The following is an 11,634-nucleotide window of genomic DNA, read 5'->3' as shown; positions in this document are numbered from 1 at the left end:
GGAGAAGCAGCGCAGGCGGGCCCCCGGGTTACGCAGCGCGGGGGAGGCATCAAATATTAACAGTACTTAAACTATATAGGTAGGTTAATAACAATGTACCTGCCTATATAGTTTAAGTTTAAAAAATCTGGCTCTCAAAAGAAATTTCAACCGTTGTACTGTTGATATTTGGCTCTGTTGACTAATGAGTTTGCCAACCACTGGGCTAGGAGAATAAACAGGCATAGGGCAGGCTTCTTCTGCTTAGGGTCAATGGGGAGGGGGGCGGAGCGGGTGTGTGTGTAAAGCTTTCAACAATAAAGACTTTTTTTTAAAAAGGCATAAAACACTCTACTGTCCCCAGGGAATCCTCAAATTCAGATAGGAAACATGAATATACATAAGAGCATAGCATATGTTCCATTGCTGTGAATGAGTGCCAACCAGAGAGGCCGGCACTCCCAGGAGGAGGTGAGGGCCAGGGAGTATGGTTAGGGAAGATTGAACAGAAAAGACAGGCTTACCTGGGCCTTGGAGGATTCAGTAGAACTAGGGGTCAGGACCGACCCCAAGGAATGGTGAGAAGTAGTTTGGAAGCAAGTATAGGAATGGTGGGTTAAGGCACTATAGACCCTTAATCTGGACAGACTTGATGTTTAGTCTGAAGTAGAGTGAAAAAATGTTTGGTGAGGTGATCATGGCTATGGCAGCCTTAGAAATAACACTTATTTAACTCGAGAGTTTTCTTCTTTTTATAACAATCTAGGACCACAATTACATTCTTGATTTTTCCAACTGGAAAAAGAAATCTATGAGCAATTATAGTTCTGTTTTTTTAATCATTCAACTATAGATTGATTAATAACTATTTACTGAAGCTTTCTCCATGCAGGGCACTGTGTTAGGGACTCCCAAGCTTACAAAGAATTTTAGGGTAAGTGCTATTTGGAAAGAGCGGATGTGAAAAAGAGAAGCAACAGAAATGTAAAGCGATGTGTGTGTGACTAGGTTTTAGGGTATAGTGGGGGATGCAGAGAAAATGATTTCTTATTCAGGATCTCAACTTCTTCATCTTCAAAGTGATAAAGAAAACCTAGGTCATCAAACCGTATTGTTATAATAGAAAACGTGGATGCTCTAAAAGCCATTTGATTTTGGACTGGTAGCTATTATAATTTAAATTACCTGATGTTTAGAAAATCACAATAGGCAGAATGACTGACTTTAGGGAGTGCATCAGGAGTCATTAGAAAATTACATACTTTCTTCATGTCTCCCCTTGTGTAACTTGGGTTTCAGACTGTGCCCTGTACCCATTTAAGCAGAATGGCTTTTCACGACAGAGAAAGGAAGATTATTAAGCAAATGGGTTTCAAAGGGCTCGCTTGCTCAGATAGCAGGTCAAACTCAAAGGAAGTGTACAGAGTGTAGTTGTCAACTAACAACAAAAAAGCAGAGAACAGACTCTGCAATTGAATCAAGAAAGTTGTGGGTGAAGTAACAGGATTTCCAAATGAAAGTTGCTTTTAAAAAAATAATGGTGTATTTTTTGATAAGACAAGAAGTCCATGGTTGGTCCAGAGGCTTAACAAACACCCATCTTTCTGACCGGACACCCTGTGTTTTGGAAATGCTTTCTCTCTGGTCTCAGCATTGGTTACTGCAGGTGGTCATCAAAACCAGAGAATGGTGTGACCACAACTGGCTTATGCTAAGTATATGCCTTCCCTGGTGATAGGGCCATGTTTCTTGAGCAAAAGCTGCCTGGACAAAAGTGGATTATAATGGCAAGAAAGAAAGTAGGAGTGACAGTTGGGTAGGCAATCATCTCTACCACAACAACCAAAATTTTCTGTCTGTGGATAATAATTTTTAAAAATTGAGTGAATTTGGACCCTGGCAGTGTTGCTCAGCAGTTAGAGCACTGGCCCACATATCAAAGGGTTGGAGGTTCAATTCCCGGTCAAGGACATGTATGTGGATTGCAGTGCAGGTTCCATCCCTAGAACATGCAGGAGGCAACCAATTGTCTCTCTCTTACATCCATGTTTCTCTCTCCCCATTCCTCCCTTCCACTCTCTCTAAAAATCAATGGGAAAAATATCCTCCGTTGAGGATTAACAAAACAAAAAACTTGAGTGACTTTGGTTAAAAAGTAAGTCTTTATTGACTACAGTCTATGCCACATTTGGGAAATCAGTGTGACTCTTACAAAGCAACATATTCTCTCCTTGAATGAGTTTATGACAACCTCCAGGGAGGAAAAAAAAATCTAATTTTGTTATACATGTTGGACAAGGCTTAGGATGCTAATTTGGGCTTCTGGTTTTCAAAACAACAGATTGGTAAGTGGAGTGTGCAGTAAATCTTCTCAGTAAGAACTTGTTTTAAGTTCTAGGAATGATGAATATCCTCCATTTATTCTTCCATTAAAATATGTTAAAAGCAAGTCTGTAATCATCTGGTCTACCCACATGGAAGAAGCCCGATCGTCTCCTCGGTGAATGCCCACCTCTGAATGTACTGAGGCAGCTCACTTATCTGCTCCGAATGTGGCTGTTTCAGAAGGAAAACACCTGAGTACAAATCACAGCAGGGCACTTCTTTCCTTCCCCACGTGTCTGTGCTTCGAAGGGAAGTGCCCGCAGCCCACCGTGTAGGCATGCGAGATAGGCTGCCCTAAATAGCACAGAGGACACCAAGCATTGTGGGCTGAGGGCACCTCAGGACCCCACTGCCGGCCTCAGTCCAAGGTGACTGTTCAAGCAACCAGCAGGTGGTATCCAGGACAAGTAACATCCTCGTAGGGACGGCCCAAGATGCAGCAGGAGGGGGTGGGCTCCCAGCGGGCAAGTGCTGTTAGATAAAACAGCTGCAATTTCATTCGCAAGATCTGTTCACGTTTAAAACTCAGGGACATCCCAGTGTTTCGCTAAAACGTCTATAGAAAGCTGCTGTTTTCCAACCTGCTTGTAAAAGGGGCATTGGGGAAGAGCAAAAGAAGGGAAATTTCCTACTGTTACAATAGAGGAACTCTAGCTGGAAGCCCAAACACTATGTCAAAGGGTTAAATGAAGTTAAATAACAAAAGGTTAAATGAAGTTAAATAAACTACATTTTCCTTAGGTGTGGAGTTGTCCAAGGCCCGAAAAGAAGGAAAGCTTTCCCACTGGGTTCAGAATAGGATTCTAAAAGAACTTGTCAAATTGCTGTCTGGCTTCCTGGGCCCTGGATCCATTTTCTCTCCCCTGGGGGTTTAGTGGTAACAGTTGAGGAGCTGTGGACTGAGGATGAAGACTACAGCCACAAACTTAATAACGTCTTTGGGTCTCTTCTTGAGTGTTAAACTAGGATACATTTCACAAGATTATTCAATATCAGCCCAGCTGGTGTGGTTCAATGATTGAGCATCAATCTATGAACCAGGAGGTCAGTTTGATTCCTGGTCAGGGCACATGTCCTCGTTGCAGGCTCGATGCCCAGTAAGGGGTGTTCAGGAGGCAGCCGATCAATGATTCTCTCTCATCATGGATGTTTCTATCTCTCTCTCCCTTTCCCTTTCATTCTGAAATATATATGTATATATATATGTGTATATATATACATATATACACACACACATATATATACATATATATACATATATACATATATATACATATACATACACATATATATTAAATGTCTACTTTTATACTAAACTTTCATATCCAAAGCCTTACAAATCTTTTTGATTTTGCAAGGTTTTCTAAAACACTCTTTAAAAGGATTTATTTAAAGTAAAAATAGTGCTTATGCATTAAATTAGTAGTTATAATTTTATGTTTAAAATTGTAATACAAGGTAACACAGTCAGATGCCATCGCCCTAGACTTGAGGTCTGCACTGCACAGAGAAAAGTAGAAATTCGTCTGTCACCTGAATATCTGTACTGTAACTCTGATCCTATTCCAGCTTTTATCCAATGAAGATAATCTCCATTTTGCAATATTGTTCTGAGACACATTATAATTAGCACTGTGTCCCCAGACATATGAGTCAGTTCTGTGTTTCTTACCTCATCCCAGCCTATACAATGGAGAGCCTAATGTCTCCATTAGATGCAAAGGTGAAAGGTTTGAGCAACATGTGAAACCACGTTAGAAAATGTCTAACTCTGCACAGTGTTTTGAGTTGAGCCATAGCGCAGGTGAGTGGTGGCATTAGATACCTGGCTCTTCCGGGAGATAGGATGCTAGCTTGAGGCCCTCATGCTTTTCTAATGAGAACAGCCTGGGTGTCCTGATGTACTCCAAGTTCTGTTCTCTCTCGTCAGTGGGCCCAGCAGCGCCCCTTCCTCTATTCTATGATGGGAATAGAAGTGGGAGGGAGAGCAGAGTTTAACGATCCTCAATTACCTACTCCAGTACTTAGTGTCCTCCAAAAAATCATTTACCCCCTTTCTCAGCCACAGAAGAGAAATATAAAATAGAGGCCAACCAATGATTAGTACAACTTTTGACTTAAAATAATTGACCATGGGCCCGACTGGCATGGCTGTGGTTGAATGGTGACCTATGAATCAGGAAGTCATAGTTGGGTTCCCAATCAGGGCACATGCCTGAGCTGTGGGCTCAGTTCCTAGTAGGGGCGTGCAGGAGGCAGCCGGTCAATGATTCTCTCATCATTGATGTTTCTATTCTCCCTCTCCCATCCTCTCTGAAATCAATAAAAATATATTTAAAAAATAATTGACCATAGTTTATCTCTCATTTGAATTACTTTCAAGATGTACAGACACAGTCTGGATGACTCTGGAAGAACTGGAGATCAATGGCCTGAGTCATGCTGAGAGCAGTTAGGCATCTTCGTGGATTCAAACTGTTGGGAAGTGGAATACATCTCCCCTCCTAGAGTGAAGGGGCCCTGGGAAGATGTGCCCCGACATCCTTCCAGGCCTAAACAAATGTGTGAAAATGATACTGTGGTTCCAACAAAATAGAATGGCGTCAAATGAGAAAAACCACAAATAAGTCTCAAAGGTTCGCGTGTGTGCAGGGGTGGAGGGGTGACTCTTAGGAAATCAGGCTACATTAAAATGTGGGGTTTTACTCCCTTCTTCTTGAAGATGCGCTCCCTTTGGACTCTTGATAATTCCCTAAAACACAGCCATCTCAGTGCCTACAGAATGTTCAAGACGAAAGAATCATCTCAGCCAACCCCCATACAGTGCAGATGAGACTTCTAGGCTTGGTCTATTTCCTCATAGATTTGTCAGCTGGGATCTTACCTGTGAATCGACTGTTTATGAGGTATTTCAAAGCTGGGACTGTAGCATACTTTTCTTTTTTTAAAAAAAACCACTATTTTTTTTTTTATTTCAGAGAGGGAGAGAAACATCAATGATGAGAATCATTGATCGGCTGCCTCCTGCACACACCCACTGGGGAATGAACCCGCAACCCAAACATGTTCCCCTGACCAGGAATCAAACCCTGACCTCCTGGTTCACAGAGCAAAGCTCTCAACCACTGAGCCACACTGGCCAGACCTTACTTTTCATCTTACATGCAGCTCAGCTCCTAGTCTACGAGTGCTGTTAGGCCAAGGGAAAGAACAATGTCCCGGCTGTCCCTTCATTGGGTTATGAACATGAAAATGGCAGTCACGCCGAGTATTCCCTGTAACGAGGAAGGAGCCGCAGCTCCGGCCCACCCAGGAAAAGGTGAAGAGGCTTTCAAGGACCCACAGGACGACTCATCCAGCCCTTCTGAGTGGAATCTTCCAGTCACTGAGGACAGCCAACAAAGCTGATGGGCTGGCCCCAGCGAGGTCTGCTCGGGGCCATGCCCTTGAGCACATGGCAGCCTCGGGATGATTTGTGATAAAGACACTGCACCGGACCACAACCTCGAGCAATTGGAGAACCGGGAGGAAAGTCAGGGTATCAGCTTTCAGTACATGAATACCAAGCAGTTTAGTATCACAGCAGCATTATCCAACAGAGGCCACCTTGCAAAGGACGAGGTTAAAATACAAATGAACACTGGTCAAGGTTTATACATCAATCTGAACCGAAAGCCAAGAGCAAATGATCTTTTACTAACTCATGTCCTGGAAAATTTTTTACCCTGATTCAAGGACACAAGGTCTCGGTCCAAAGTTTTTAGATTTGGTATGGCTCATAATGCCTGCATATTTTCAAAACCCTGTCATCAGCCCAGCTGGCGTGGCTCAGTGGTTAAGCATCGACCTATGAACCAGGTCATAGTTCAATTCATGGTCAGGGCTTGGTCCCCAGCGTGGGGTGTGCAGGAGGCAGCCGATCAATAATTCTCTCTCATCACTGATGTTTCTATCTCCCTTCTTCTCTAAAATCAATAAAAAAATATTTTTTAAATAAACCTGTCATCAAAATGAGCTGGAAAATACCACATACTCATATCCTGATATGATTTAATGGGGACATACAATATGGTATATACTGGCTGGGCACAGTACATTCCCATATAATCTTCATGGCCTATATTCCAAATCAGCTTTTACTATAACTGAGTATGTTTACTCACTACATACACTAGTATTACTTGCTGGACTGGTTTCACTTTTCTAAGAGGTTTTTGAAGTTGGCAAGAAGTGGTCACAATATTCATAATGCATTTATATTTAGGAATCATTTTGATAGAAACAAAGGTGATTTTTTTATTAGAAAGAAAAAAAAGCCTTGTTTTAATATAACACCACTGTTTGTGAGAATGTACATCAAACCGATCTTAAAAAAACAAAAAACATCACAATGACAGAAAATATGAAATATTACATCTTTGAGGAGCCTGCAACCAGGCCACTTGGAAATAAACACACAGCTCCCACCGCCACCACACACAAATATGTACATGTTGTAGAAGCAAAGGTTTAGAAAACACCCCTTCAGAGAAGGGTGGACACAGCCATATGTGTATATGTGAGCATGTTTTCCTTAGGAACATGTAACATGGTTTTCCTTCATTCTACTCAGCTCAAAGGAATTCTCCGTCTGAAACTATCTCATGCCCAACACTAAACACAGGAAACAGCGTAAGGCAAATTTCCATTTTCCTGGGAGCTGTTCTTTGGAAAAATGTTTCGCATTTTTTTAGTATGAAATCCACACACAAACAGAAGTTATATGATATAGTGCTTGCCACTCAATGCAACATTACAAAAAGCCTTCCTTCTACACTACAATTTCCAGCTGTGAAGAGGAGTGTAATGAGGAAGGTGATCGGGGATACCAAACTTTTCTAATACTTCTAACGGGGGATCCAAAGAGTTCAATGTAGTTAGATGGAGAAGGAGCTGTTTTCTTCACACTGACAACGTGTCCCTGACCACAGACAAGCCCCTGCCAGCCACCTGCCAGGGTCCTAACACACAAGTCTCTTCTACTGGACCCGACAGTTCTCGTTGGGCTTGGTACCGGCTTCTGGGCTGGGGGCGGGCTGGCCTCGCTTGGACCTCAGGCCCTCCCTGGGGCTGCCAGCCGAACGTCTCTCAGGAAGGTTACTGACCGAGAGAGGTCTCGCAGGGGGTTCTCGGAAGATGCTGCCTGAATCCGCTGGGCTCTGCTGAGCAACCTTGACCTGCAACACAAGCACCTTTGTTAGAGTTTCGATCACATTTCTACAGCATGAAAAATCCCTTGTCATCAGATTTAAGGCTATTCTTCTTGCCCAGGAGTTGTACATTGTTTTACCATTTCTTCTTACCTAAGAACAGGCCCTACCTAACAGCTAGGACGATGTCAAATGTGACCTCCGATGAGTCACCTTGCAAACTGTCCTCGATGCCTCTGATGGGCAGAGATGTGCTCCCAAGGCGAGTGTGACACCACCAACCCAGAGGGCAGCTCTCTGAGGGCAAAGACTATGCCCTCGTTACCTCCGTATCCCTTGTGCCCACAATATGCTTGACTACCTGGCAAACATTCAACATACACCTCAGAGAACCCAAACCAGCTTCCGTTTACCCTAACTGAACCACTTCTGTTACTCAAATGAGTATAATCCGAATGAGAAATACTACCTCCACAGGGTATAAGCCTTATCTACAACATTGCAATGACCCACCACCTATTCCTCAGATAACGGCACTTTTCTCCTGCTCCCTGCATCGTTGTTTGGCTTCCATATTGGATTTGGATTAGAGCCGAAGGACAGCCATCTAATAGTCACGTCTGGTGACAGTAAATCTTCGTTCTGATGACTGGCCTTTTAAAAGCCAGAAGGATCTCAGAAAATATGAGACTTAGAAGCCAAGCAGAGTCAAGACTTTTTTTGAGGGTTACACAGTAGCAAAAGAAGACGGGCAGTGGGGGGGTGTCGAAGAGAAAGAGGAACAAGACAGCTGACGTGCACAAAAACTCCACTTAACCAAAGTTAAGGTAGGAGTGGGAGAGTCAGGTAGGAAGGTCTTTAAAAAAAACAAGAGGACAGTTCCTGACAAGGGCCACACGTGCCCAGCACCGACCGAGAAGCAGCTCAGCGACAGTCACTTCCTGTGTGGTGGCCACCAGGGACCTCCCTCTGCCGCAGTAAGAAGAATGGAAATTACGTCTCCATTTATATTCTTTCCATAGGAAGTATGTGGCTTTAAAAGGCAGAGAAATACTTTTCATTACAGAAAACATAGCAAATCTGGCCAACAGATCAAATCCCTGGAAAGCTCGCCCCGACCTCAGATTATGTGCAGGACACGGAAAAGGAGCAACAGCCCTGAAGGGCCAGGTCCAGGACTCAGTGGAAAATCGCCGTCATGGAAAGTTGAAGGGAAAACAGAGTTTTATGGTACTTTTTTTAAAAGTAAAAAGTGATATAAAAGGCAGGCGTTTCCCTTGAGCCCATCAGATGCAGAAGATTCAAATTTCTAGGTCCATTATGAGAGAGAGAGAGAGATATCACATTGATTCTCTTTTCTGAGCTAATAAAATTCTTTCTTAACCCTAGTTCAATAGCCAAGGTCCATCCCCCACCTCTAGGTGCAATTTCTCTGATACTGGGTTGAGGAAATTAGAGTCCGTGATCATTTTAAACCATAGATTTGATCCTCATGTTGGTCAGTTAGCCTCAGACTGTGAATAATGAGATGAGGTCAAATTCACCAAGTACTTAAACTCCTAAGGGCACAGAAACCCTGACTGTCTTACAAGCTATGCCTGCAGCCCGAGGGGGAGAGGGCGAGGATGCGGACGGCTCGGTGAAAAGGGACCTCATTAGAAGGAAAAAAACTCAAAGTCCCACTAAAGTGGTGACTGACTGATGCTGCGGTGACGCTTCACCGTCCTCCACAGTTCAGCGGCCCACCCACCGGCACCGACCAACCCCAGGTTCAGATCAAGTCCGCACACGTCAGGCTCCCTGGTCCCCAGCAAATGAGGAGCGCCTGGGTTTACTCATCCAGAGACGTAACAGAGATGACCCTCACCTAATCTGCATTTCAGCCACCTTCCCCTCTGAACTTGTCAGATGTCACTGAGGGTCCTGCTAAATGACCTAGGGAGTCATCTCGCTCAAAACTCAAGCCAGTCACTTCAGGTGAAGGCTTGTAATCCTGGGTTTCTGAGCAGCCGCTTTAGGAAAATGATGCCTTGCTCTATATTTTTCAAGCTGAATAATGAAATATGCTTAACAGATGAGGCAAGCATTTTATGAGGCGACTCGGAAAATACCGAATTAAATTAAAATTCAGCAGGCTGGGTTTTGAAGTTTGCATCTAATCACGAAGTCTCCTATAACCTCCTCTTCAAGAGGGACTCCCCCCATTCATTTGCACACGTGCACAAAATTGCTTAGCAATTCATAACCACTGGTGCCTCCCGCCGCCTGTAGCGAACACACGGGTTGCAGAGCTGCAGGAAACCATGGTTACGACTTTGCGCTCAGCAGATTCAACAGCAGTGTGGAAAGCAGGCCCCCTAGTGTGCAAAGCCTGTTTTCCAAGATAAGTCTGAACTCCACATGCAAACTGCTGTGCCATCACTTCCTCATCAGAGGAGGGAAAAGTGACCCGTGTGGTGATTTCATGAGATGATTTCCTAGCACACCTTTAAAGCCTCTATTTATTATTGCAGTCCCTTCAGGACAACAGCAACAGCTCCACACACACAACACACATCTGTTGAATGTGAGATGCTGCATTAGACATGGGACACTGGGAAAGCATGAACATAATCAATAACCTCACAGCCCTAGCTGGTTTGGCTCAGCGGGTAGAGCTTCGGCCTGCAGACTGAAGGGCCCTGAGTTCAATTCCGATCAAGGGCACAGGCCCGGGTTGCAGGCTCCATCCCCAGTAGGGGGCATGCAGGAGGCAGTCCATCAATGATTCTCTCTCATCATTGATGTTTCTCTCTCTTTATCCTTCACCCTTCCTCTCTGAAACAACAGCAACAGCTCCACACACACAACACACATCTGTTGAATGTGAGATGCTGCATTAGACATGGGACACTGGGAAAGCATGAACATAATCAATAACCTCACAGCCCTAGCTGGTTTGGCTCAGCGGGTAGAGCTTCGGCCTGCAGACTGAAGGGCCCTGAGTTCAATTCCGATCAAGGGCACAGGCCCGGGTTGCAGGCTCCATCCCCAGTAGGGGGCATGCAGGAGGCAGTCCATCAATGATTCTCTCTCATCATTGATGTTTCTCTCTCTTTATCCTTCACCCTTCCTCTCTGAAATCAATAAAAACATATTTTTTTTAAAAAAGAAGCTTACAGAACTCACTTTGCAATTCAGAAGGCAGGTTTTCAAGCAGGCAATTACAATAAAGTGGACTGACATTACATAATGGGAGTATGGGGTACTTACTACCTAGTCATGATCGTCTGCTTTAGGAGCCAAATACTTCACCTGATCCCCTAAATGTGGGACCAGCAGGATGGGTATTCGTGTGCACTGAGGAAGGAGCAGCTGCCAGCCAGCTTTGGCCCAGTCAGGACCTAAGCCTGACTCCTGGGTCATCTTACAGGTAACAGCTTTGGTCCAGCTAGGAAGCTTCACTCTTTAGAGCACTGGTTGCTTTATGGAAAAGCTGTTGTTATGGTCACTGGAGAGCCAGGTCCTATCGCAGTATGCTCTCTGCAGTGTTTTGTTGTTACCAGCACCCAAAAGTTAAATCTAAATGTGAGAGAGAGAGGGAGAGGAAGGAATGGGGGTAACTGATGGAGGAGGGGAAATCCTTGCACAAAATGATACGTTTTTTCTAATACAGACTTGAACGAGTGAAAGAAGTTTCAGACCTTTTCTCCTCACCCCTGAATTTTAAGAGCTCAGTGGGCAGTGTCAAACCCTCGCCCGGGAAGCACTGTCATTTGCTAGATTTCAAAAGGCAGATACTTGTTCACAGGCATTTACCTTTTGTGATCTGCTGCCACCAGCTGTTGGTTTGGAGGCCTCGGCCTGGTTCTCTTTGTGGATATTGGATGGGGATGGAGTTGACTTCTGGGCAGCAAGGCGGGGGCTGGTCCTAGTTGCCATGGTTGTTCTTCGCAGGACATAGGGACTTGTCTTTCCCGTTGGGATATCAGCAAACCCTAAGGACAGAAAAGCTGCCTGTCAACACTGCTAGGTCCAATTCTATCCATAATGGAGAAGATATGCACTAGGTCATATCTGTTTATTTAACAGATAAACGCTT

General features: G+C 44.2%; 1 protein-coding gene across 2 annotated transcripts in view; it reads right to left on the bottom strand.

The window, feature by feature from the left end:
* Nucleotides 1-6,642: 6,642 nt before the first annotated feature.
* Nucleotides 6,643-11,634, bottom strand: part of CENPF (centromere protein F) — a 52,083-nt gene continuing 47,091 nt past the window's right edge. For both annotated transcript variants that reach the window (XM_006772933.2, XM_015569945.1), the window contains 2 exons: nt 11,352-11,530; nt 6,643-7,580 (listed from right to left, as the gene is read on the bottom strand). In XM_006772933.2, coding sequence (XP_006772996.1) covers nt 7,383-7,580; nt 11,352-11,530 — 377 coding nt within the window. In that variant the 3' untranslated portion in view covers nt 6,643-7,382. The remainder of the gene's footprint in view (nt 7,581-11,351; nt 11,531-11,634) is intronic.

The sequence above is a fragment of the Myotis davidii genome, unplaced genomic scaffold (assembly GCF_000327345.1).
Source record: "Myotis davidii unplaced genomic scaffold, ASM32734v1 scaffold362, whole genome shotgun sequence".
NCBI classification, from domain to species: domain Eukaryota; kingdom Metazoa; phylum Chordata; class Mammalia; order Chiroptera; family Vespertilionidae; genus Myotis; species Myotis davidii.
The sequence above is the reverse complement of the archived record's forward strand: the minus strand, read 5'-3'. Positions and strand labels throughout refer to the sequence as shown.